This window comes from Papaver somniferum, chromosome 9, assembly GCF_003573695.1.
Source record: "Papaver somniferum cultivar HN1 chromosome 9, ASM357369v1, whole genome shotgun sequence".
NCBI lineage: Eukaryota > Viridiplantae > Streptophyta > Magnoliopsida > Ranunculales > Papaveraceae > Papaver > Papaver somniferum.
In genome coordinates, this window is record NC_039366.1 from 70,156,375 (window position 1) to 70,183,551 (window position 27,177).

General features: G+C 35.3%; 2 protein-coding genes across 7 annotated transcripts; one reads left to right on the plus strand and one right to left on the minus strand.

Moving 5' to 3' along the window:
* The first annotated feature begins 2,866 nt into the window (after positions 1 to 2,866).
* Positions 2,867 to 8,432, plus strand: LOC113307838. 3 transcript variants are annotated; one of them, XR_003339349.1, is made up of 3 exons: positions 2,867 to 3,635; positions 4,233 to 6,023; positions 6,629 to 8,432. XR_003339349.1 is itself a non-coding variant. In XM_026556298.1 (3 exons), exon 3 carries the CDS (start codon positions 4,277 to 4,279, stop codon positions 5,795 to 5,797), a length of 1,521 nt encoding a protein of 506 aa, XP_026412083.1. In that variant the 5' UTR covers positions 2,867 to 3,183; positions 3,302 to 3,635; positions 4,233 to 4,276; the 3' UTR covers positions 5,798 to 8,432. The 3 variants fall into 3 exon arrangements, 2 of the variants coding, with proteins under 2 accessions (XP_026412083.1, XP_026412082.1); XM_026556298.1 differs by having other exon boundaries at positions 2,867 to 3,183; positions 3,302 to 3,635; positions 4,233 to 8,432; XM_026556297.1 differs by having other exon boundaries at positions 4,233 to 8,432.
* A 13,236-nt stretch (positions 8,433 to 21,668) lies between these two features.
* On the minus strand, positions 21,669 to 25,793 carry LOC113313809 (ABC transporter B family member 25-like). Of its 4 annotated transcripts, XM_026562598.1 has the most exons (17): positions 25,609 to 25,792; positions 25,414 to 25,491; positions 25,262 to 25,297; positions 25,093 to 25,167; positions 24,875 to 24,999; positions 24,673 to 24,772; positions 24,379 to 24,550; positions 24,178 to 24,296; positions 23,951 to 24,061; positions 23,733 to 23,877; positions 23,479 to 23,611; positions 23,236 to 23,311; positions 22,953 to 23,018; positions 22,731 to 22,838; positions 22,505 to 22,612; positions 22,217 to 22,414; positions 21,669 to 22,098 (listed from the first exon to the last, which is right to left on the minus strand). In XM_026562598.1, exons 1-17 carry the CDS (start codon positions 25,651 to 25,653, stop codon positions 21,895 to 21,897), a joined length of 1,899 nt encoding a protein of 632 aa, XP_026418383.1. In that variant the 5' UTR covers positions 25,654 to 25,792; the 3' UTR covers positions 21,669 to 21,894. The 4 variants fall into 4 exon arrangements, with proteins under 4 accessions (XP_026418383.1, XP_026418384.1, XP_026418385.1 ...); XM_026562599.1 differs by lacking the exon at positions 22,953 to 23,018 and having other exon boundaries at positions 25,609 to 25,793; XM_026562600.1 differs by lacking the exon at positions 25,093 to 25,167.
* Positions 25,794 to 27,177: the final 1,384 nt, after the last annotated feature.

Here is a 27,177-nt window from a genome sequence, read left to right on the forward strand (position 1 = left end):
ATTAGTGGGTTGGGTGGCGGGTGAGGACAAACCCAACCTAACTGACCCGATGTGCATCCCTAATGAGATAGCATAGAAAATAGAAAAATGTGGGATGACTGAAAATTAGGCATAGGACAACAGTGAGATTTATTTTGGCAACAAAAAAATAATTTAATAGGTATCCATGGTAATTTTATTAACGTTTACAACGTGCATAGTAAAAACTTTTTTAGTTAGATATTATACATTTTTTTGTCTCTATAAATCACAGAAACTCTTTAGAAATCTCGTTTTTTGTCTCTACAAGTTATAAAGACTCTCTAAAATACTGTCTGAGAATCACTAGAAATATTTATTACGTGTGTATCTTCCTCTTCCCGGAATTCTAACAAGCAGAATAAAATCATACATATTCCAACTTGTAATCATAAGAACGACTCTCATATAAAAATCTATGAAAGTTTATATGATACGTGTGTATCTTCCTCTTCCCGGGAACTAGTGACCCTCAAGACGGATTGAGGACAGAGTTGTAAAGGAGGAATTACTGATTTATGGAAGTATTCCTATAGAAGGAAAATATATTCCTAGGAGGTTTGGGAAACCAAACCAAAGTAAGGAAGTATACCTAGATAAGGAAATATTTCCTAAACAAGGTAATATTCATAGAAGGGAAATATACCTAGAAAAGGAATTATTCCTAGATAAGGAAATAGATTTCTAGAAGGTTTGGGAAACCAAACCAAAAGCTATAAATATAGATGTTTATCTCATAGCTAAGGACATCTAGAGAGTGTGGTTTGACACCTAGAAAAGGAGGTTTAACACACACATACCCAGAGAGAAGGTTGTGAGACAATTAATTATTGTAAAAGAAAGCTTAGCAAATAGTTTAAGGTTATTTACCTAGAGAGATTGTAAGAGTAACAAACAGAGAGTATTAATAGTTTTCTTGTTCATAATCTAGAGAAGATATATTTTTTCGGATCTGGTTTCTAGTGTGTTATGTTTTCTAGTTTTCATCTATTATTATTCTGAATTCCGCCTCTATAATAATAGTCACCAAGGTACATAGATCATACGTATCAAGTTGGTAACAGAGCGCAAGGTTTGTTTCTTTTTGGGAAGATTGTTGTGGTTTATGGTCTTCACTAGATATCTCTACAAACAACTTGGTGAGTTACTCAAAAATTGGAATACTTTAGGAGAATAAGGGAATCAAGGATGACTAAGTCAGATGATGATCCTAAGCAAAGCAAACCACAAACTATGGAAGAAAAGGTGTCTACAAAACAAATAGACATGCATGAATTTGATTCAAACTACCCTTAAAGAATTGATTGAATATTTTTTTTCTCATACACCCAAGTCGAAGGCGAAGAAAAAGACTACGTCTTCATCTGGTGTTTTTGAAGAAAAGGACGAGGAAAAAAAAGAATCACTCGAAAAAGATTGTATTATGGAGCGAAGAGTGACTAAGAAAAGAGGAGCATATATGGACGTTTTTCAAATTAGACGTTAAGGTCAAGTTTCCAGCAAAGAGAGATGGTTCAGCAGGGTGAAATGAACTCTTGAGTTTCATAACCTCCAAATATAACTTTCACAGGAGTTCAAGTTCTTGGGGTGGGGTGGGGTGTGGGGTGGGGGGTTGGGGTGATACATGTGTATCTTTCTCTCCCCGGGAACTAATGATCCTCAAGACAGATTGAGGATAAAATTGTAATTTAGGAGGGATTACTGATTTAAGGCAGTATTCCTATAGAAGGAAAATAGATTCTTAGGAGGTTTGAGAAACCAAACCAAAGTAAGGAAGTATACCTAGATAAGGAAATACTTCTTTAACAAGGTAATATTCCTAGAAAGGGAAATATACCTTGAAACTGAATTATTCCTAGATAAGGAAATAGATTTCTGGAAGGTTTCAGAAACCAAACCAAAATCTATAAATAAAGATGTTTATCTCATAGCTAAGGACATCTAGAGAGTGTGGTTTGACACTTAGAACAGGAGGTTTAACACACATACCTAGAGAGAATCTTGTGAGACAATTAATTATTATAAAAACAATCTTAGCAAATAGTTTAAGGTTATTTACCTAGAGAGATTATGAGCATAACAATGAGAGAATTTGAATATTTTCTAGTTCATAATCTAGAGAAGATATATTTCTTCGGATCTGGTTTCTAGTGTGTTTTGTTTTCTAGTTTTCATGTATTATTATTCTGAATTCCGCCTCTATAGTAATAGTCACCAAGGTACATAGATCATACTTATCACTGTAGAAATCTCATTTGACTTTCCCAATTGTTGTGTTTAATCTGCAATCAAAATTTTATTAATCAAAGATGATGAAAATTTGAAATCGGGATTTCACGAGTAAGTTCCTTTGAGAAGAGAAGATGATGAAAAATAAAACTGATTTTGTAGTAATTAAGTTTATGATTTTAAAATTTTAAATTAGGCTTCAAATTAATAAAAAATAGTTTTGTAATTTAAAGTGTTCAAGCATATCTAAGTAATGTACTACCCATAAACCATCCCTTATCACCCCACCCTAGGTATGATAATCTATTTGTATGCCTCAAATTTTTTGAGTATGCCTATTAGGATAGGTTCATCAAAATTTTAACACACAAATCTACTAAACTTAACTCTTGAATTACAGATTATGAGTCTCTATTGTATTCCATTATAATACTAGTTTTTCGATTGAAAGATGGTCAAGTATTTTTTCCATCTCACAATAATCAAAACATACCCAACAAACATAATGCTATTAATTCTACTTCATATATCATATCACGGTTCCAATAAGTGCACCAATTATATGCCCTTTCCTACATCAAATTAATCAACTTGCATTAAGAGACCGAATCTTTGTCGATCTTGGACAAACAATCACTTTAACAGAATGAAATTTACCACGAGTTCGCTTTCCGTTTCCCATCAAAATATTGTATCAACGAGAAGGATAGATGAACGTAAATATAACAGGATCAACTAAAATACCCAGTTATTTTGCATATCAAGGAAAATTTGGCAGCGTGAATCGGGAGAAAACTGAGTCGTAAATCGGTCGAAATTCGTTTCAAATTCTAGGTTCTAATATGATGATTAACAAACAACAGGCTGTTGTTGATGGATCAATTGAACCTGGTGGGCATCAATCAAGGCTAGGAATGGTTACTACCATTAGATCTGGTGAGAAAGACGCCCAAATGTTCAATTCTCATATAAAATTGAGGGAAAGGGGAAATCGATTGGATATGGAATCAATGAATAACCAATTTTTTTGTGCATCTGGTGATGGAAACTCCAGGGATGATAACCAATCTGATGGTATGAATATTGATGATTCCATGCATGTGCAAAGGGGTCCTGCTCATCCAAACTCAAGGTCTCCTCATAACGATACGACAAGGGCAACATCGTATAGAGATGCTTTTTTAAACTCAGAGGCGAGATGGAGGAATTGGTTCCAGGAATGGGGCATGAAAGAATTATAATTGGAATTGGAGGGGACTTCTGCTTCTTCTCCGGCTGATGTAGAAGTGGACGATGGGATCCCATCTATCAATTTGGATATTGAAACTCAAAAGCGAATTATCCAACCGTGGAAATACTGTCTAATCGGTAAAGTTGTGGGGAAAACGGTAGGTTATAAATACTTGTCTTTTAAAGTGAATGAATTGTGGAATCTGTCAGTTAAGTGCAACATTCTTGACCTAGGTTGTGATTATTTTTTGTTTAAGTTTGAAAATCCAGCTGATTATAGGTTTGCTCTTCTTGAAGGCCCTTGGTTTATTGGTGGACATCATCTTTCTATGAGAAGATGGACACCAAATTTTAAACCTTTCGAAGCTTCAGTAAACATAACTGTTGTTTGGGCTAGATTGCCCGAGTTACCTCTTGAGTACTTTGATAAGGCTGTTCTTGAGAGAATAGGTCAAAAAATTGGTAGATTGATTAAAGTTGACAATACTACTAATATGATTATAAGAGGAAAATTTCCTAGGGTGTGTGTGGAGGTGTCCACTGATGAACCATTACTTCCTTTCGTTAGGATAGGTTCTGTCAAACAAAAAATAGAATATGAGGGAGTCAATTTGATTTGTTTCCACTGTGAAAAATGTCACATAAAAAAGAGAATTGTCCTTTGGTTACAGAGGCCAATAATGCTAATAATTAAGATCATGTTATAAACAGTGCAAAAATGACCAATAATGTTTCTAAACCTGCTCATATTACAGGTACTGTTAACTCTGCAATTACAGAAGAAAGCTTTGGTCCGTGGATGTTGGTAGAAAAGAAGAAGAATAAAATTAGAGTGGTTGGTGCTCATGTGGCTAACCAGAAGGTGCAGGATAACAGTAAAGGGGTGACGAACAGATTTGCTTCTCTTGATGAGCAAAATTCATTTGACCAGACTGATCTCAATGTTGCTCATCAAAGGTCAATTAATGCTCAGAATAACAATAGTTGTAACTTTAATGGTGCCATGCATGGTGGGAATTATGAAGGGTTTACAAAGAAGTTACAAAATAAGGAGGTTAATGATAATAATAGTGGTATTGGTAATAAAGGGGTAGTTCAAGCATCATTAAGGAAGAGTTTTAACCATAAGAATATCAATACCACTAACAAAGGAAGTGGGAAAGGTATTAATGGTGGGCAATTTAATGATCAGATGCCTATATGTAAGGGTAAAGGAATAATGCAAGCATCAACAAGTGTTAGCAACAACCAGGAAAATGGAAGAAAGCAGCCAACGGATTCAAATGTTTTCAAGAGTTTGTCTAGAGCCATTGGAGGTGCAGTGGAGGGTAGAGGATTTTCTAGTGAGGCGAGCACAGGAAGAACTTCAGGCAATGCAGAATCATCTGACAGAGATAATAATAGAACAAATCTCAAGGGTGGATATCAAACTGCAACTAATGGAAGACATTGCTCGGATGAGAAGTCAGTTGAATCATGTATTACCAATAGTAGTACATACACAAGAGCAGATGGACTGGAGTTTATTTTTGGACAGAATCCATCAAACTCTGATTCCATTAAGAATCTCACCTTCAAGTTGGACACACATGGACCGGAGGAGTTTCTAAACCATGGAAAGGAAGAACTAGAATGCGTGTCAAGGATGTGGCAAGAATCAACAACGCTGGAGGTGGAACTGGCCCCAATGGTGGAAACCCCAGCTCTTGTAAAAAGCCCAAGTGATATATTGAAGTTCGAGATGCACTTCACTACACATTTGGATGCAGAGATGTTATACCAAAGACAGTTCAAGACCAGGTTCAATCCATTATTGGAGTTGAACAAAGCAGCAGTAGCAAGGAGAATGGAAATGCAAGTTCCTAGAGGTCCTTCTCGGTCCGTTTCGATACCCAAATGTTTTAATAATTTATCGATGAAGATCTTAGTGCGGAACTGTAGGGGTGCTGCTAGACTCTCTTTCATAAGTGTGATGAAGAAATTGATTAAGAGACATAAGCCAACCATTGTGGATTTACTCGAAACCAAAGTGCTTTCCTCCCATGCGGTACGCATTGTCAGACAATTGGGTCCGTTTGAGTCTATTTTGGTTGATCCTGAAGGATTCTCTGGGAGAATGTGCTTGATGTGGAATCCGGATGAGGTAGATATTCAGACTACTAAGAAGTCGAGGTGGGCTGCTCATGCTGTGGTTACGGCTAAGCTTCAAAGTCCGTGGATTCTATCCACCATTATGGAAGTACCAATAAGGCTAACAGAAAGAGGGTGTGGAGTGAACTTCAAGCTGTGTATGACATTCCTAACTCTGAGTGGATGGTAACGGGTGATCTTAATACTATTGGTGGAACTCAGGTGGAAGAAGTCCTTCTACTAGCTAACTTACTGAGCTAAGAGATGTTATGGATAATTGTGCGCTTATTGAATTAGGTTTCAGTGGTCCTAAATTTACTTGGAATAACAAGCGTGTCGGAGCTGCTAATATTAAGGAAAGACTGGATAGAGCTGTAGCCAACTCAAGCTGGATCAACAGATTCAACAAGGTTCAGGTAACTCATTTCTCTTATTTTAATTAAGATCACATAGCTATTCTCATTGATTTAGATCCTAAAACTAGGTTTAAACCTAGACCTTTTAGGTTCGAGGCCATGTGGGAAGAGGATCCTAGGTATAGTGATGTTGTTGAAAAGAACTGGAGTACTAATACGGGTGGTAATGTCAGTAATAACTTTTTTAACAATATTACTAAGATTCAAGTGGAATCTAAAAAGTGGAATAAAAATGTTTTTGGTGATATTCAAACCCAAATAGTTGATGCCCGGGAGAAGCTTAGAAAGGCCCAGAATGAGTTTGATTCGTGGCCTTCTGATTGTGCCAGAGTTAAAATTAATGACTGTCTTATTGATTATATCAAACTTCTGAAACTTGAAGAGACCTTTTGGAGACAAAAATCTAGAATTTCTTGGCTTAAAGAAGGTGATTTAAATACTAGATTTTTTCATACCTCCACCCTTGTTAGGAGAAAAAGAAATTCTATCGTTATGCTTAAGAATGATAATGGTGAGTGGGTTAATGATGCTAATGATATTGAATCAGTCATAATCAATCATTTTAACAGTCTGTTTACTTCTACTAATTCTGTTATGTGTGATAGGGATCTAAGATCTCTTTTTCCGAATGTGATTACTTCTGATGAGAACGATTTTCTCACTAGCGAGGTGACTGATAAGGAGATTAAGATTGCTATGAAAAACTTAGGGCCTCTTAAAGCCCCCGGGCCTGACGGTCTCCAAGGTATTTTCTATACAAAGTACTGGAAACATGTAGGCTCTAGTGTCATTGCTCTTGTTAAAAATTTCTTTCAGAATGGCGAGCTAGATGCTAGACTGAACAAAACCTATATTGCTCTGATTCCCAAGGTGAGTAATCCTACCCCTGTTAAAGAGTATAGGCCTATTAGTTTGTGTAATTTTAGTATGAAGATTATTACTAAAATTATCACGAATAGATTAAGACCCATCCTTGGAAAAATTGTCTCGCATAATCAGCATGCTTTTATCCCAGGTAGATCCTTGTTTGACTCTGCTGTTATTTGTAATGAAATTATCCATTCTTTCAAGTCTAAAAAGGGAGCTAAAGGATGGATGGCCCTAAAGCTTGACTTTGATAAAGCCTATGATAGGATAAGTTGGGAATTTATTCATAAAATCTTGCATTTCACAGGTTTTAACCATCAATTCATTGACTGGATTATGAAATGTGTTACTTCTGTGTCTTTTCAAGTTCTTATTAATGGTTCTCCAAGCTCTAGTTTGTCTCCTACTAATGGTTTGAGGAAAGGGGACCCTCTGTCCCCTTATCTTTTTATCTTATGTCTTGAAATTTTGACTAGGTTGTTGAATAAAGGCATAAATGATAACTCTATCTGGTTTTAATGCTGCGAGGGGTGCTCCCCAAATCACCTATTCTTTGTTTGCTGACGACAGTATCATTTTTTTGAAGGCTTCTTACAAAAATGCTGTAAATCTCAGAGTGCTGTTAGATAAGTTTTACGACTGGACTGAACAACGTATTAATGATAGTAAGTCTACCTTACTTACTTCCTCCAACTTGGGAAGAAGTTTTACTAGAGGCATGACCAATGCTCTTAGAGTGCAAGTTTTCACTAATCCTGGTAAGTACCTTGGTATTCCTTTGCAATGGGGTATAATAAGTGAGAAAACTTTTAGTGAGATTGTTGAAAAAGTTGGAAATAGGATGCAAGGTTGTAAATCTAGAAATCTTAGTCTTGATGGTAGGTTCACTAAGATTACCTCTACAATTGACCCAGTGACTTATCATGTTATGTCTATGGTTAAACTTCCTAAAGGTCTGATTAGTAAAATAGATAAATATAGAAGAAATTTCCTATGGGGAGGTGATAAAGATAAAATAAGTATACATAATGTCAAGTGGTCAACTGTTTGCAATTCTAAAGACCTAGGAGGAATAGGTATTAAAGACCTGGAGCTAAGCAACTTAGCTTTCTTGCCAGAATGGCCTGGAAAGTGCATTATAATCGTGATTGCACCATGGCTAAACTGTTAGAGGCTAAGTATTTCAAAAACCAGAACTTCGGGATGTTGATGCTAAATCTTCCTCTTGTCTTTGCTGGAGGAGTATAGTCAAAGGTAGGAATGCCATTAAGAATAGTGTGCAATGGAGTATTGGAAATGGTTCTACTGTGGATTTCTGGAGGGATCCATGGATATCTAATAGATCTATCACTTCGATATCTCAACTAGATGAAAATAGGCTTCCTAGAGAATCTTGTAGCGAATACATGGATTCTGAGAGACTAGATTGGGATACTGGAAAACTTGCTATGAGGAGCAATAATAAAACATTTTGAGATTATGATTACTATGAGGAGCTAAAACCCAACACTGGGACGACGGAGGAGGCCAAACTTCATACTTGGGGTAATTTCATTAATTCTTTCTAAGACTTTTGCATTAATTTAAAATTGAAATATGATTTGAATTAATTGGTTGTTATTTAATTTGATGATGTATGCTTGGCTTAGGTGTTTTGATACATCATGCTTAGGACTTACAATCAATGTTTTGAAAATCTACTTTGGAAAAATAAGAGTCCATATAATTTATGTTTTGAGCGATTATTGTTGGGAATAAATCATTGAGCCCTATGTTATGAAAATTGGCCGAATCATTAGTCCGAGTACCTCTCGCCCATTGTGACAAATATTGTGTATATATTTTTATTTTAAAATCTATTCAAGTCCGAGCAACGAATTCTTATTTACCGCATTTCAAAACTACAACAAAATGGCGCCGCCGACGCGGACTTGTATATAGATTGATTTATTTTTTTAGGTTTATTATTTTTTTTTTCAGAATTGTTTGTTCCTTTTTACGTTTCTTTTTGTCTTTATTTTGCAGGTTCAAAGTGAAAACTAAGGACTTGGAGAGGAAAAATCTTAAAGCGAAAAGAGAAGAAAAAATGACAATTTTAGGAATTAATATTTATTTTGTAATTTTTTTTAGAGTGTGTGAGGAAAACTGTAATTTATTTATTTATTTATTTTGGACTTTGGACTTTAAACAATTGGACTTTGTTTTTTTTTAAACCCTACGGAAGGGTATTATTATATAAACTGTGTGCAGGGAAGGACGACGATTACTATATCGTCTCGGCCCCTCGGGTTCGCACACGGCATAGGAGTCGTGGCCCGAGTCGACGACAACGGTTCATCGCCCGTATGGTACGGGAGGTAAGTCCAATCGAAACACCCGCGAATCTCCTGCAAGCGGGTTACTATCTGCCTTAAGGTGATAATTGTTTAAGGACGAACCAGACTGTCTTTATTTTCCTAGTAAAGGGCAAGGCCTGGCCTAAACAAGATAAGGGTTCGGATTTCATCACCGTTCTCTTCTTGCCCGCCTTAGGAAAACGAAACCGAACGCGAACCTAAGCTTTAAAATTTGGAATAGAACGAGACCGATAGGGTAACGAGCATAATAGGAAACTCGTTCGAAAAATATTGGTTGCTCTTTAAGCACACTCCAAAGTTCATGATGGTTTCTGTAAGTTGAATGCGTGACTGCGCCGCCTTGTGATAGCGGTGAGGCCTTGGGTATCAAAGCTCCACTGAGCTTCCCTCCCCTCAATTCAACTTACTTTGACTCGGATTGATTCCAGAGGGGTTTGCTCAAATTGCAACGAATTCCCTTTCGAAAGATAGAAGCTGGTCTAGAAACAATCTAAGTGGAGCCATCATGCTTTTTGTTTGCTAGAAATCTCTAGGTTTGTTTTGGTGGAGTCGAGTCGGCCTTGTTTGTGGTTGTGTAGAATTCCCTTGCAATTAAGAATGTCGAACTGGTATGATAGAAGCCAATACAATGAGTATCGATCTGAATTTGAATATGGACATCATCATTTTTATGACCATGGTGGGAATAGTAGTTGGGAACGCCAACCTTTTCAAGGTTATGGTTCATACCATGGTGAGCCCAATTACTATCCACACATGCATCAGTCTTACGAGCAAGAAGATTATAGTACTAGTTCTTCGTCTTAGAGGATACAATCAAACTATTGAAAAGTAGTCCTTTTTATGATCCTTCTGATAATTCCTCTTTACTAGAGTCAACACGTAAGTTAGCTGAGTCGACGCGTAAGTTAGCTGATATGAATAGTATAATTATAGACGAAAGAACTACAATAATGAGTGAACCTTCTTTAGAAGACCACCTCAAGCGGATAGCTGAGACGAACGAAAGAATTGCTCGAAATTACTTGAATTGCCAATATAGTGTATCCAATAATACCCTTGAGAATGAAGATAGTTATTTACACAATCAAGAGAACGAGGTTATAATTGGTAACACTACTTATTTAGATAAGGTTCAATCATCTTCGTACTATTATGATGATGAGGATAGTAGTGATGAAGAATCTGAAATATGTAGGCATAGTGATCAGGAATCTAGTAATCCAATTGAGCTTTATAGTGATTATATTATTTCTACTTCAAATCCAAATAATTTTTATGATTATTCACCTATTCAAGAGGACGAGGATTTGATTAGGAATACCACCGTTTTAGACGATGTAGTATTTCCTTTTGATTACGAAGCCGATAGTGGTTTAGAGGAACGGGTTTATTCTGAAAATGTGTTTTAGAGTCTAGCGACTCAGAAACAATAATCTTGAATGAAGAACATAGACTCGTAGAGATGAGTAAAGATGCACTACCTGATAAAAACTTAGAAGAATCAATTGACCATTCCAAGAATCTGATGATCTAGAAATTAGGGAGATTGTACTAGTCTATCTAGAGACACTGAAAACTCTAAGTTTGGGGGTGATTATCACTTCCTAGTGCTTACCTTTAACTCTCAGAAAGTCCCTCACATAGGACTTAATATCCATGCCTCACCATTTACAAGATTACTTCATACTAGGTTTCCCGAACCTAATGATGTCCTGAAAAAGTTCAGTCGTTAGAAACCCATCCTCTGGTTGATGTGGTTTGCCCAGGCTATGATACCCAGATTGACTTTGTTTTCCCACCAAATAGTTTTCTTCCAATTGTGGGAACGTATATATTTCAAATGTGTCATTATTAAGTTCTGAGACTAAGCCTAAGTACTTTAGGAAATTAGAATCGACACATTTGCTTCAGAATGACCACTACTCTGACTGTGGTCAACTTTGTAAGTCATACCTAATTGACTTAGAGGATCCTAAATTATTTAGGTTATTTTGTGACTTCAGGTTCTTATCTGAGTTTTTCCAGACTCTAGGACCTAATAATTTGGATCATACCTATGAGGAAATGCATCCGAGGAAAATAGTCTATTTAGACCCTTCATAGAACCTGAACCTGAACCGCAATTAGCGATAGTTATCAGAAACTAGGTAAGGGCATGCTAGTCTTGTACATTTTCTTGGTTCACTGCAGTTTCCTTTTGTCAGCTCTTTTTGGTTTTAAAGACCCACAGTTATTCCGGCTACTGTTATACGGTTCGAGTTGACTAAACCTTTCTAAGTCTGGCTGAAGACTTTAAACTTAGCACTTTTGGGAGGTAACCCAATCTCATGCAACACGGTAATATCCTTCCTTAACTCTTTTGCTTCAAATGTAACCGTTTCTCCTTGTTCATGCTTTTAATTTCATCTTTAGAACATTGAGGACAATGTTAGATTTAAGTTTGGGGGTATGGGAGAAACTTTTTAGTTGCAATAAATAAACTCCAGAGCCTAGAAATTTACGCCTATTAAGGATAGCACTAACCAATCTAAGTGGATGGAAACATTTTTGTTTTAGGAGTGAGGAACCAATCTGACTAGATGGAAACATCTATAGAGTCTATTCATAAAAGCACAGAGCTCAGGTGTTAGAAATAACATGATAGTTTCGCCATATCTTGTCGAGTCCTTTTCACTTTCTATTTTTAGTTTTCTTTTTTTCAAGTGATTTGGTGGGGCACACGATTCAAGTTGTTACCTTTGCTAGGGTGAAATAGAGTGACTGAGTTACCTTTTCAAAAAAAAAAAAAAAAAAAGACCGGACCAGTTAGACCAATCGGAAAGTATTACTTGGATAGCAATATGCGTGTGTTCTCCCTGTTTCCGTCGCCTAAGCAAGCGTGGAATGCAGGACCCGTGGGAACTATCATGTAATCTGCTGACAAGAAGCATGCGCTTGGATCAAAAAGATCTATTCATGCCATTAAGTTAAAAAAAAAAAAAAAAAAAAAAAATGGTTATTGTTACGTGTAGTCAACTGCTGGTTCCCTTGTATTTTCCAGTTTGTTGATCTAGATTTAAGTTATTGACCACTGGTTCCCTTGTATATGCCAGTGTGTTAATATTAGTCAGACCGGTATCTCAGTCATTTAAGTTAGGTTCATCTTGGCAGAGGCCTTCAGACAGATATGGGAAACACCGTTCGCTTTTCAACCATCTACATTTTTCTTTTTCCATCTTCTTAATCTTTTCATGTGATTAGTATGACTCCGAGTATGATGTCCATCGTGAAACTATCTTAGTAGAGCTCTGTCACTTATATGAATTTTAGTATGCTTGAGTGCAAACTCGTATACAACAATTGGAATTTCGCGTCAGGGTACTTCCTCCTGTAATTAATAAGTATGCCAACCAAGGAGGTTCTTTAGTGCTTTCCAAGATTTTTCGTAGATAGCTAGGGTCTGGAGTATTGGTTTTTGTGGGTACACCTCTGATAAACCCACCCGAGATTAACTCGGTCACTTTTCAAGAATAAATTTTGCTCGAGGACTAGCAAATAATAAGTTTGGGGGTATTTGATAGACACATTTTTGTGTCTAATTTGTCCTCAATGTCCGTATTGTTGGAACTCTATTTTTGTACTAATATTGTGTTTTTATGTATTTTTAGGAAATAAACATTTTTGGAAAATTTGGCTCGAAAAGTTGATTTTGGCACCCGGAGGACAAGTGTTATTCGGACTCTCGCTTTTGGATAAGGGGTAACCTAATTACTAAGGGGCACCCCCAGGACACCCTCTTCTTCATTTGAATTTCGATGTTGGCGGGAAAATTGGTTCATCAACTGACATAATTTCAATCGACAAAATGAAGGTGTTGTGGTGCGATTCAATGGCTCAAACTTGGTAGGAAGATGTGATTAAGCCTAAGGAAGATATTTTGGGTGTCGGGTCCGATCGAATTCGGCTAAAATCGTCTAGGAAATTCACGAGTTGGGAACAGGGCAGTTCATGTCTGTCACGGGTTTGAGAGAATTTTTGGAGGAATTCGAACGTGTTCTGATGATGCATGGAGGACTCTAACACACTTTTGGACCGTGTAGAAGACAATTAAGGTGAGTTTCCATGAAATTAACAGCTGCAGATACGTAATCGAAATAAAAAAGGAAAAAAAATATATTATGAACTGTCCGAGTAATGGAAGATTTTTGGGAGTTATTGCAAAGGATTTCGTCTACCTGTTGAGTATAAAAAAACTTCTGGGGTAGAGTAGAAGGCTGTCGAGAGTTGGGAGGAGAGAAGGAACGCTGCAGAATCGAGAACCATGATTTCTCTCTGCTGCTGCTGCTGCTGCCATTGATGAAGACGAAGAACACGAAGAACGGACTCGCAGCAGCAGTCGTTTATCAACAGTGTCTAAGACGCACACTCGTGGGTCGTAGTTCGTCGTACAACAACAGTTATCATTTATCGTTCTTATTGTAACAGCTGAACATCGCCTTTGCAACAGTTTTTTCTGTTGCGATTTTTCTGTTCAATTGTTTTACACCTTTTCATCATTTGTAAACCATTTTTTGAGCAATAAATAATTATTTTGAGAGCATTTTTACTATGATGAGCTAAAACCCAACACTGGGACGACGGAGGAGTCCAAACTTCATACTTGGGGTAATTTCATTAATTCTTTCTAAGACTTTTGCATTAATTTAAAATTGAAATATGATTTGAATTAATTGGTTGTTATTTAATTTGATGATGTATGCTTGGCTTAGGTGTTTTGATACATCATGCTTAGGACTTACAATCAATGTTTTGAAAATCTACTTTGGCAAAATAAGAGTCCATATAATTTATGTTTTGAGCGATTATTGTTGAGAATAAATCATTGAGCCCTATGTTATGAAAATTGGCCGAATCATTAGTCCGAGTACCTCTCGCCCATTGTGACAAATATTGTGTATATATTTTTATTTTTAAATCTATTCAAGTCCGAGCAACGAATTCTTATTTACCGCATTTCAAAACTACAACAGCAGAGTCTCGGGTAATGTAGTTGATCTAATTAGGGCTATTCCTGTATGTGTTGTTGACGAAAATCAGGATAGTCTTGTTTGGTCAGGAAGTGGCACTGGGGAGGTTACTATAAAAGATGTATACAGGCATCTTCAAGTAAGTAACTCTGAATCTCAAACTCTTAATAAGTATTGGAGATTCATTTGGGCTTTGCATTGCCCTTTTAAATACAAATTCTTCCTTTGGAAATTATGCCATAACAAAGTCAAGGTGAATGAATCTCTTTACCATAAAGGAGTTGGTAACCATCCAGGTTGTAAGCTGTGCAATAGGGATATTGAAACATGTGTCCATTTATTTTTTGGATGTCAATGTATTTGGCCAATTTGGAGAAAGCTCAAGGACAGATTCGGTTTGCATTTTGACATTGAACCGCTCTCTCCTACTTTTATCAGGAAACTTTGTTCTATTAATGCTAAAATAGGAGGTATTAAGTGGATAGATGTTTGTCCTTTTGTCCTTTGGAGTATTTGGATTCACAGGAACAAGTTTTATTTGAAACTGCTAAATTTCATGCCCTTCTTGTTCTTGCCAAAGCTCTGCAAAAAGCTAGGGAATATCAACATGCTAATAAGAGAGTTGAGCAGCAAACCAATAAGCAGGAGATCCATATTGCTTGGGAGGTCCCTAGTGCAAATTTTTACAAACTAAACACCGATGGTTCCGCTAATGGTGATGGTTTTGCAAGTATTGGAGGCATCATTAGGAGTGAAGGAGGAGATTTTGTTTCTTGTTATAGTAAACATATTTTCAAGAACACAAATAATGTTGCAGAAGTTTGGGCCATTAGAAATGACCTGCGCCTGGCTATGGAGCTGGGCATCACTGATTTGGAGGTGGAAAGCGATTCAGAATATGCAATTCAACTCTGCAGAGAGACTTCCCAACCGCAGTGGAACACTAAGAGACTCATCAGTGAAATCATCTCTCTCAAGGGATGTTTCAATCGTCTAAGATTCAGTCAGAGATACAGAGAAGCTAATAATGTTGCTGATAGACTTGCTAAAGATGGAACTTCTAAAGAGAACGAAGGCGTTTGGATAGGAACTTTACCTAGTTTTTTAATTCATGTTTTTCAAAAAGATGTAATGGGGGTTACTACTCCTAGACTTGTTAATTGCAGATTAACTTTTTGGTTTATTAGCATACAAATGACATCCAAAATGCAACTATATGCAGTCCTTTCATACAAAAATATGCACTTATGTATCCTATCGAAGTACCCATTGGCAACACTTATCAAATACCAAAAGATACATAAATACTGTTGTATATGACACTTTAATAATTTATTTCACGTCAACAAAGAAGCAACATATTACTTATATATGTTGTCAACATATTCCAAATCATTATATCATGACTTAACATATGAGTTGCTGAAATTTCATGTCAAGCACCATAATAACTTGATGTAGTACATATTTAAACTTATGGCTTAACTAAATTACCAAAGCATTTTGTGATTCTCCTTTCCTTTCCATCATGATTAGTAAGTCATCAATTTTCCTTTCTCTCATGGTTGAAAGGTATTACTTCTATTTCTTGGAAAATTAAGAGTAACTACAAATAACTTGAGGTCTCAAGATTACAGACTGAATATAAAAATGTATTGGATTTTCCCTTCATATATTTTAACCTCCACAATTTAGGTATTCTACTCTTAGAGATTCAAAGATTTACTTCTACCTCAACTAAGCAAGGATTTTTATTGCACACACAACATAATTCTTTTGATAGCTCGCGAAAGAAACAACAACAGTCCTACATTCTCAAAGTAGAAGTATTTTGAATCCACAAGCGTAAGAGACTACATTTGGAAATTAAAAATCTCAACTAAAACTTTCTCAGGTTTTTTCATTCACTCAACGATCTAGGGATATCTATTTATAGGCAGAGTCTCGTAGCTTAAAAAGTAAGATAACAACTCCTAGACATGAAAATTTTCATGCGAAAAGAAAAAAAAATGAACAAACATTTTCCTACTTGTAATACAAAAATCTTACTAAACCTGAAACTATTCATGATAAGAAATAAAAAAACTAAGTAACAATAGGCAGATAAATCTTTATATTATTTATAAACAACTAGCGAAGTTTCTGGACACCACAAATCCCGAGCTAATGCTCAAGCATAGATGCATTTCAAGATGTCATTCCAGCACCAATACATAGTTATAGTTAGATTCAATAATGTGGTGAGCTAATAATTAAATCAACACAATACAAGAAAACATAGGTTTTTCAATATTTGAAACTACAGTACTAGTACTTATATGTTAATAATCTGGAATCCAAATGGAGACATCTTACAACTTTTGGAAACTTACTTAAAATAGTATTTATTTGGATTAGCGGGAAAAAAAGAAATATGAACAAAAATACTTATATTCTGCGTTTGGATTACTATAAACATGCTTTATGTAAGAAAAATACTACACTTTAATACTTTACATACATATGAATAGAGAAGTATAAGACCTTATTGTCTTGATGGAACATGTATTGTGTACCATTACCAAATCCACCAGCAATATTCTATGTACCCCCAGTTCCTGCTGCAATAAAATTACACAAAATGACCACTTGAAATATAAGTAGGAATTAGTCTACTCCCAACTCCTTCTATTGTACAATATGAATTAGTTTCATCGCATACCTTTACATGTAAAAGGTAGCTTGCTGTCGTAGGTTTATTTTGGAAAAATAACTGCCGCATTCTTTGTTCTCCTCGGTGTGAAACTAGAGTGAAATGAACAAATAAGAAAAGAAGAATGACAAATAAGAGGCTGGAAGAATAGATAGACAGAGAGAAGATACACATATAAAAAACATCAATTTCTTTCATTGTTAATCATATTACATATATATAGATCTCCTTAATAACTACCCTAACTACCCAAATAACTGTACCTAAATATCTGATATATGTACTTACAACCTAAATATACTACAACCAATATTACCATATTTAGGACCGTATCAAAAGATATTCTTCATTAACTTAAAACTAGATTACATAGTCGTAATCTCTTAATTGTTACTTAAAGACTTCTAATTAAGATATACCTTTTGAAATTTCCAATTATTTTTTTTTGTTATCTTAGAACTAGTTTGAATAATAATTTAGAAACTATCAAGAGTGTGTCAGCAATACTGTTTAAGAGTTTTAGTTAATTGTAAAGCCTTTTTAAGGCCGTTTTTTATTGATAAATTTTTTTCCAAAGTTGTTAGCAATGTAATCTCTAACAGTGTTTTTGGTGCCAAAAATCCAAAATTTACAAGGGTGATTTGACTAGAGAGTTAAAGAGTCACTAAAAATATATATTTTTTCAAAAAAAAAAAAAAGAATTTCTTTGGGTTCATTTTTGTTTGTTTACCGTGAATGAGAAAAAATTGATAAGAAGAAATTTATTGGTGAAAACAAAGGATTTCGAGAGAAAAAGAAGAGCTATTATGATGAAGGAAATAAAAACCACTAATCAAGTATCAGAATATGTTGGAAAACGAGGATTTCCAATAAAAAAAAAACGAGAAAGAAAATATTTGATAAAGTTTTTGTTAATAAGAGAAAAACTATTATGGAGATATTTTGATGAGGATTTTTTATTCTGAATATATTGAGGGATTCCATAATCTTGTTTAGAAAAATGGTTTGATTCTTTTTAATCTGGTAATGATTTTTTTAATCTGGTAGATATTTGATATTCTGCATGAAAAGATAAAGTTTTTGAAGATGCAAATATGATTTGAGTAACATGTTAAGGTTGTTGAAATAATTCTGGATGTTAATAAACTAATAACGACGAATTCACAACTCTCGATGGTCATTATATATGATGATGATGATGATGATGGTGATGGTGACACCAAATCAAAGGTGTTGTTGTTTTCATGTTGGAGATTTTAGATAAGGAGAATGATGGTAAAACAGATAATTATATGTATTTGAATTAGGAGAAAATGTTGGAATTAGTAATCCAAACATGTTTTAACATTTGTATATATTTGTGTTATTTGATATTCATAAAAATGTATCGTCCAATCTTAATATTAAGGGAGTCAATTTTTTTCTTGAAAAGTGGGATCATTTCATATTGATTAGGAATTCAATGTTACGGAAAAGTGGTTAATAATTAGGAAGTTATTGTGAATGGGTAAACAATATTGTTTAAGATTTTTTGCTGGTAAAACCTATTTAGGACCGATTTTTATCTATAAAAAATTATGTAGAGTTATTAGCAATGTAATCTCTCTCGCTCCTCTTTGTGCCAAAAATCCTACAGGTAAATGATGTCAACGTCAACACGTGGTTGGTTGTGTAAGTTATACAATCAAAATAAGAAAACTGGTTGCGTAAGCTATTAAAGAACACAACTGAAGTCCTAATTTCATTGATGAACTCTATTTCGAGAATTTGGGAAATCAACAACAACAAAACAACTCACCTTAAAATCTTCACTATGAAACATAGTGCTAGAGCACTGCTTAGTTGAATCCACCAAGCATTGGTAAGTCAATTTGGTTGTCAACTTTAGTTCCAAAACTCACTACTTGAATTGCTTACTAAAATCAACTTCGTATAGGTTAGAAATAGGACTTAGAAATGTTGAGACAATCTTTAATTATTCATTGTAAATTTAAAGACATAGTGAAGAGAAAGCTAAGCCATTATCCTTCAGGTTAAGGTTAATGACTATTGACTCGACTTGTTCCATTTCTATCAAGTTCTTAAAGTTGTATTTATTGACCACAGGTCATGCGAAGTTCGTTTACACATATTTAGTATATAGATGACTTGATCATTATTTATGATAAAAACATCAAGAAGAAGGTTACACATTTGTTGTTTCAATAAGTTATTGTATTGAGTTACTATGTAGTATAGTTTTCAATACTTTCGTGATTTCGGAGTAATACTAGTTTGATACTTGTTAATTAGTATTGAGCTTTCGGCTTGAATCCATATTCTGGATAAATTTTAGAAAGAAATTTCGGAAACACGTGTTGACGCTAGTTTAAGCTCGAGTTAAGTTTAGAATTCAAACGCTTAAATATTTCATGACAGATGTCAAGACCAATCTTATTTCAAGACCGATCCAAAGTCACGAGCGATCCCAATTTAAGACTGTTCCCATAACTTGTTCTAAATTGATTCAGACTTGTTTTGTATTTTTCGAATTGTATGTTTCTTTTTTGGATAACAGATTTCGAGGTATGCACAAGTTAAAATAGGAACTATTTTATGTCAGAAAATATTAAATAAAGTATTTAACTCTAATTTTTTATTATTTATATTCATTCCTTTGATACCCAAGGTAGAATAATTGAGATACATTTTCGTTACTTACTTAGAATCGAAGTTTGATGTGCTTTCATTTCCCAGAAGATTGTACATAACTAGTTGACTAATTTATAAAAATACATGGATTTGCAACTAGCTAATATTGGTTTTCATACTAGTAGGATATCTCAAGTATTAGTATTGGAATAAATTATTGATTATACATTTTGGTAAAAATATTTTCGTATTTATTACAAAATAATTTTTCAAGTTAACATAACAAATTATGTCAAGATATAAGCTTAATTTGGAAAGAGAAGTAATTGAATATCTTTTGAAACAATATAAATAGTGGAGCTTTGTATTTTTATAAACTCATCCCTGAACACATATGCGGAAAGTGTGAGGTTATTATCAGTAGCAAGAAGCCTAATTCTACAAATAGTACAGTTGGTGAAAACCTAAGATTGGTACTTAGTTTTCGTCTTTTATTACTTATTTTTGAACTAACACATAGTTATATTTTATATAAGTTTTATTCAGTGGTCATTCTCTTCTGATTTAAGGCCACTCAAGTCTATGAGGATTTGACTATACAGATTCTAGTGATTTAAAATCTGTAAACAGAACCATTGATTTGCTAACATTAACAGACTTCGTCATGTACGGCAAATCACATGATTGAATCAAATGCAGGTTGTTACTTTTGAAGATTGAGAAGATTGAATACTTTGAAGATTTGAAAACTTTAATATTTTGATTTTTGTGTCATTATCTGCTTGCCTTGATTTTCTGAAGAAAAAAAAAACAAGTAGTTTATCTTTGATAAACGTAAAGCTTGTGGATCGATAAATTGTTTCCTCTGCAAACATAAACCTTGTAATCGAGTGGATTACTTTTTTATCGTTAAATTTGATTGATCTTATCAAGGAGTTTAGGATCTTTGATTATCTTGTCAATATTGGTAACTTAGATCTAAACGGAAGAACCTTGATTTTGAAATTAATCATTCAAATCTATAATTTGTGATTGGTAATAAGTAATTATTAAACAATTTGATTCTTTGTTGTTTGAAAGATGTCTTAAAGGAATTGGGTTGCAAAAATCTTCACAACGGTGAAACAACTCTTGACAATGAACGATGTTAGAGGATTCATGTGTGTTGGACAGATTGGTTGTAGACGCAATGATATTGAGAAAACTGAGTAAGTAGGGGTAGTCTATTCGGTCTCTCTCAATTACACAAGATTACTGTAGGTATTTGTGTAGCGGTTTAATTTTGAGAGTATACCTACACATTAAGTCGTTATTTGACCCAGTAATCCAACAAAAAACATGTCGAAACCATAAATTATTTGATGTCACCGCCTTTAACACCAGACAACTGAATTTGTCTTTACCCTTATACGATCCTTCCAAGTTATCGTACAATTCCTCCACGGTCACTACGTTCTATTAATATTATATATCATTCCAGGAAATCCTCGTTCGACATTCCTTGCTAACAACCTCTTCACATCTTCAGGAGTATGTTGGCGTAAGTATCGTTCTCCAAAATTCATGCAAGTTGTGTGGCAAAATCGCTTTAGAGAATAGTATGTTGTTGTCGATCCCAAACGAGTGTAGTCATCGTTACTATCAACAGTTGTACTTTTGCTCAAACGTTTCATCATCACTGCTACTAACTTGATATGTGGAAAATGTCCCATAACACTAGTTGTTGGATGTTGATGTCATTTTATTTCTTCATCCACTTCAAATAATTTTCATAACACTTTCAAGAACAAATCTTGCTTCATACCTAGACTAGTATAATCATCTTTCGTAATAAAATAAATTATCAAAAGTCGGGTTATTATACTAGTCTAGGAATGAAGCGGTAAAAGTGATACTTTCGATCCGTTTCAGAAACAAAATTTCCCTATTGACAGAAAATGATTTGCCCTCACCAAAAGTTGGGTTGCCATAGTAGATGGTTTTTCTCTTGGCCTTGGTATTGCTTTATGGCCAACAGAAACCCCTTAATAATGCTTGTCCATATCTTTGTTTTACAGAAGTCTATTATGCCTCTCGTTTATTATTTTGATTGATGGTGAAGGATATATTGTTTATAACAACTCATCTTCTTCACAAAGCCTCGTGTTTTCTATTGGCTGGAGATGAAACATTGTTTTTACAAGCCGTTTACCCGTCACAAACCCAAGTGACATCTGAAAATAAAATAGAGACATCTGAAAATGAAAATGAAACAGAATCTTTCATCGTGGAATACAACTGCCCCTCGTCACGAGTAATAGGTGCTATCTTTTGGATCAGAGTTCTGTTTTAGATCCCTGAAGTTGCCTCCTAACCAATGCAGTATAGATTCCATCTTTGTCAAGAAGCTCCTCATGGGTGCCACTTTCAACTATCTGACCGCCCGATATGACTGCAACTGTGTCGGCGCTTTTAACAGTTGAGAGCCTATGAGCTATGACCAAGACGGTTCTGCCTTTCATTAAGGACTCCATAGCATCCTGTTGAACATCACAAATAAAAACGGTTATGCATGAAGTCTTAAACTTGAAAGAAAATACGGATCACTTCACTGATCAGTCTCGGAGGAATTTATGATATAACACTATCTAAACTTACTTGAACTAAGTATTCACTCTCAGCATCAAGAGCACTTGTAGCTTCATCCAAGAGGAGAATGCTGGGGTTCATCAAAAGTGCCCTCGCAATTGCAATCCTTTGTTTTTGTCCACCAGATAACCTCAACCCACGTTCTCCGACAAAGGTTTGATACTTCTCAGGAAATTTCGATATGAATTCATGAGCATTGGCCATTTTCTACAGTTGTCAGCCAGCGAGATTGAATAATTAGAGAATAAGCTGTTGGTGACTTATGATTGGGAAGAAAATGGTGATTGAAATGCTTACAGCTGCATTTTCTACATCGGCACTGCTAGCTTTGCCATCTAATCCATATGCAATGTTTTCCTCGACCGAGCAATTGAAAAGAACTGGCTCCTGACTCACTATGCTAATCTGCACATTTAGAGCAAACAGAAAAGAATAAAGATGCAGTAGATGATGGATGCAGAATCAACCAACTTTTATGAATTTCTTATTGAAAAATGAAAAAAAAGAAAAGAAAGAAGCTTACCTTTCTGTGGAGATGTTTATGTGAAACATCCACCAAGGGGACCCCATTTACCAGAATCTTTCCCTTAAGAGGGTCATAAAACCTCTCAATTAAGTTCGCTATTGTGGTCTGCAGTGAACAAACAAATAATGCTGAGCACTGCTAACGCAGAATTAATTTCCATTCCATAAGGTAATTGAAGTCATGATAGTTGGATACTGCACAAAGGGAAAGATGTTTTACTTTTCCACCACCACTTGGACCAACTAGGGCAACTTTTGAACCAGGAGTTAGCTTTAATGTGATTCCCTGTAGTACATAGTGTTTGTTAGATTAAATCACAAGGTGATTTTCATTCGCAATTTACTTATTGAACAAACTCTTCTTTCCACTTAGCATATGTCAATATTAAAGCAAACCATGAGTTCTCATGTATATTGTAACTGTATCTTATGGTACTATGACCTTCAAGAGTGCAAACCGTTGTCAATAAGAGCTACTAAAGCAATAAAATATGTAATACTACCTTTAGGACCATATGAGTAGGCCGAGATGGATAAGCAAACCAGACATCGTTTATCTCCACCTCTCCATCTTGATCTCTATCCAGCATAAAATTTTCATATCAGTTTCAATAACAAAATTACCAAGTCTTGTCCAAATTAGACTATGAAGCCACTTTCAACACTTATTACTTGGAGAGATGTTGCTAGACTGAGAATAGTTAAGGTATCAACCAAAATGTAAATGTGAAGACCATTAAACTAACCCAAAAGGACATTTTTCTCCCGATTTTGCCATGGATGAGACACGATCTAGAAGTTGGAAGACCCTTCTACTTGCTCCTGTAGCCTTCATTGCTGCTGAATATAACCCAGACAGACCAGATACAGCACTTCCAACTGTGGTTTGAAAAGGTTGGAGAGGGTTGAATCAAGTTTCAGTTTTAGAGGTTAAAAAACCAGCCTATCAACGCGATCCATGCTAGCTTTAGAATGAATTTCATAGAGAGAATATACGTACCAGTAAGACTATAGAGAATGAAAGATGTGAGAGCCCCAGTTGTCATGGCTCCATTAATTGCTAAATTAGCACCATAAATTACAACCACAGCAATTGATAACGTGGATGCTGCATTAAGTCCTCCAGAGAAGAGACCAACCACTTTCTGTACCAAAACACCAAAGAAAGCTAAGCAGCAAAAATAGAAAAGGTCACAAAACCAAAAGGTAGCAACTTACAGCTTGGCTTAGTCCAAGTTGCAAGGTCTCGTCCACCTTCTTGGAGTAACATGAGATCTCATAGTCCTCTTGAGCAAAAGATCTAACTGTGCGTATAGCACCAAAAGATTCCTAGAAATAAAAACTTCAATTTTTCTTAGTAATGTAAGTATAAGAAACATTAAATACCTGGTTATTGGAATACAACATTATGAATATAATAAATGTCAGAGAGTGGGTTAAGGGACCTCAGCAATTGATGCAGCTACTGCAGCTGCAGCTTGAGTCTTATGGGAAAGCTCACGAAGGTAACGCCCAAACTGGCGAACAGCTACTGAAATAACCGGCACAACAACCAGAGCCAACACTATACAAGAACGACACACAATGAGTAAATCGGTATTTTTGATTAGGTTCTTTTACACTTCTTCTTGGAACTGACAACTTACATGTTAGCTTCCAAGATGTTGTAAACATGAAGCCAAGACCAATACATGCAGTGGAGACATTTCGAAGGGCCTCGGAGAGATTGGTAGTTGCAGCATTTTTTATGATCTGGGTATCCTCAGATAACCTACTTAGGAGCTCTCCAGTTCTTGTAACATCATAGAAAGCTATTTCCTAAAAATCCATCCAAAAAAAAAGAAGATCTAAAAACTAGGCAATAGCTTAATCTAAGAATCTAAAAATTATACACTATGTGCAGATTTAAGAGGTAACTAATAAGGCTTCGAAGCACTTACTTGGCTAACTAGGTGACTGAATAGATTCTTTCTGAGACGAGCTACAACCCTTTCGCTAGCAGAAGAGAACAACCATGCTCGAAGTGCTGTACAAGTCGAACTAAACAGAAGCCAACGGGTAAACTTGGATCGCCAAAACTGAGAGTATCAAGAATTCATGTACAACTATACAACAGCATCGATAAGATTTCTTCAAACTCACCCTACTAAAACAATGAACACAATACTTAAGATTGTATCCTTGACAGCCTCCCTAGCTTCCGATTGCTTTTCAGGAGTACTGATGTCTCCAGATACAATATCTATTATCCTTCCACCAAATTTTGGCTGCCAAACAACATTAAAATCACATTAAATTTTAGAAACAAGAGTAGGTGTTATAGAGCATAAAACATGATTCCTAAAATTAGAGATACCTACAATCAAAATATTGCTTGTAGAAGCTATCAACAAAAAAATAGTAGCAAGGACCAGTTTCCCCGCATCGGGCTTTGCCTACAATTAACAACCAAATGCTCAACAACACATCATACAGCAGCAAACTGGCTATAATTCTAATGAAACAAGCGCGGATAAGCCAGGTACTTACCAGCAGAACCACTCTACTAAATCGAACATTTCCAGCCTGAATTTCCAAAATAAGCCATAATAACATTTACACCAAACAGCTTCCATCAATGCAGAATTCATACAAAAAGAAAACGTCATAAGTTCAAAAAAAGAGAAGTAATTTAGAAACACCTGGACAGCATCACCATGCTCAAGATCAGTCTGAGGATTATCTGAAGACTGCTGCTCATCACTGTTCTTCTTCTCTACCTATATAAAGTACATGAAAATGATTCAAACACAAGGTTTAAACATGCAATTTGCAAATTAACAAAAGAACCGCAAATTAGAGCGTGTAATGGCGGAAAAGGGTTATAAAAACCTCACCTTTTGACTCAAAAGAGGTGTTGTTTCACTTGCGGAGGAACCCATGGTTGAGCCAAATAGTCGAATAAGAGAACTTCAATCCACAAGGGTTTTAGCTAAACAATCCAATTCTACAGGAAGTGAATGAAAGCAGAGTATCTATATGGGGGAGGTGATGAAAAGGAAATGAATGGTTAAAAGACAAGACAAAACGTCCTTCTTGAGATCAGTGAAATTGGAAAGCTTCGTCTTTTACAGAAGTCAAAGTCAGTCAACTATTATTTTTCTGACAAAGTGGTTCCAGTCCTTTCTACCTTGTGGAGATGGCGCGCACTACGAACCCAATAATACTGTACTTCACAAAGATCTTATTAAGAATATTCCCCAGCTTACTTCTGACTCAGATCGGATTGTTTGTTTTTTCATTTTTCTGATTTGAGGTGTAATTCGACTTGTATATTTGAATCAGATAGGTATTTAAATCGTTTTCGGAAATCAGACGCAATATGTCATGTTCAGTTATAACGAATCTCGTTCAGATGAGTAGTATCGAGATGAGTCAGTTGAACCAGAAGAAAACCCTGGACAATCCTATTCTTATAATCACATTTTCAAAGTTAATTTGTCTCACAAACTTCACTACCCAACGATAGCAAACCTTTTTAATTGAAGGTTATTATTGGGGCGTCACACTCCAATAAAGGGGCTACACTTGGATTCTTAATGTCCAAAAAAGTGGTTATGGGATACCCTAACATATATACAAAATGTATAGATTACCCTTTAACTAGAAGTGATTTTACGTTCAGGTTTGAATTAATTCCAACCGTAAAATTTTATTTGCATGTAATTTCACGTCCAGGTTTGGATTAGTTCCAACCGTAGAAGCTCATTTTACGTCCAGGTTTCTTTTAATTCCAACCGTAGAATCCGATTTTATGTCCAGTTTTCTTTTAATTCCAACCGTAGAAGTGATTTTACGTCCAGGTTTGGATTAATTCCAACCATAGAATTTTATTTGCATGTAATTTTACGTCCAGGTTTGGATTAGTTCCAACCGTAGAAGCTCATTTTACGTCCAGGTTTCTTTTAATTCCAACCTTAGAATCCGATTTTACATCCAATTTTCTTTTTATTCCAACCGTAGAAGTGATTTTACGTCCAGGTTTGGATTAATTCCAACCGTAGAATTTTATTTGCATATAGTTTTACGTCCAGGTTTGAATCAGTTCCAACCGTAGAAGCTCATTTTACGTCCAGGTTCCCTTTAATTCCAACCGTAGAATCATATTTTATGTCCAGTTTTCTTTTGATTCCAACCGTAGAAGTGATTTTACGTCCAGGTTTGGAATATTTCCAACCGTAGAAGTGATTTTACGTCTAGATTTGGATTATTTCCAGCCGTAGAAGTTTATTTTACGGCCAATTTTTCTTCCCACAAAAACTTTGTCCCAGAATTCACCAAGTATACAACAAAATTCATTAATTTAATTTTTATCTAATTAAATTAAATTAAAATTAACTAAATAAGGGTTGTTTAGTCATTACAAAATTATTTGAGATAAGGGATTTTCGATATTATTTATGGAC

What these genes read in the sequence shown, in the direction of transcription:
- LOC113307838 (XM_026556297.1), top strand. Translation starts at nt 4,277, where the DNA reads ATGTTGGTAGAAAAGAAGAAGAATAAAATTAGAGTGGTTGGTGCTCAT.
- LOC113313809 (XM_026562598.1), bottom strand. Translation starts at nt 25,653, where the DNA reads ATGGGTTCCTCCGCAAGTGAAACAACACCTCTTTTGAGTCAAAAG. An exon ending in AACATCTTGGAAGCTAACAT is followed by an intron (nt 24,297 to 24,378) that starts GTAAGTTGTCAG and finishes GTTCTTGTATAG; the next exon opens with TGTTGGCTCTGGTTGTTGTG. An exon ending in ATAAACATCTCCACAGAAAG is followed by an intron (nt 22,613 to 22,730) that starts GTAAGCTTCTTT and finishes CTAAATGTGCAG; the next exon opens with ATTAGCATAGTGAGTCAGGA.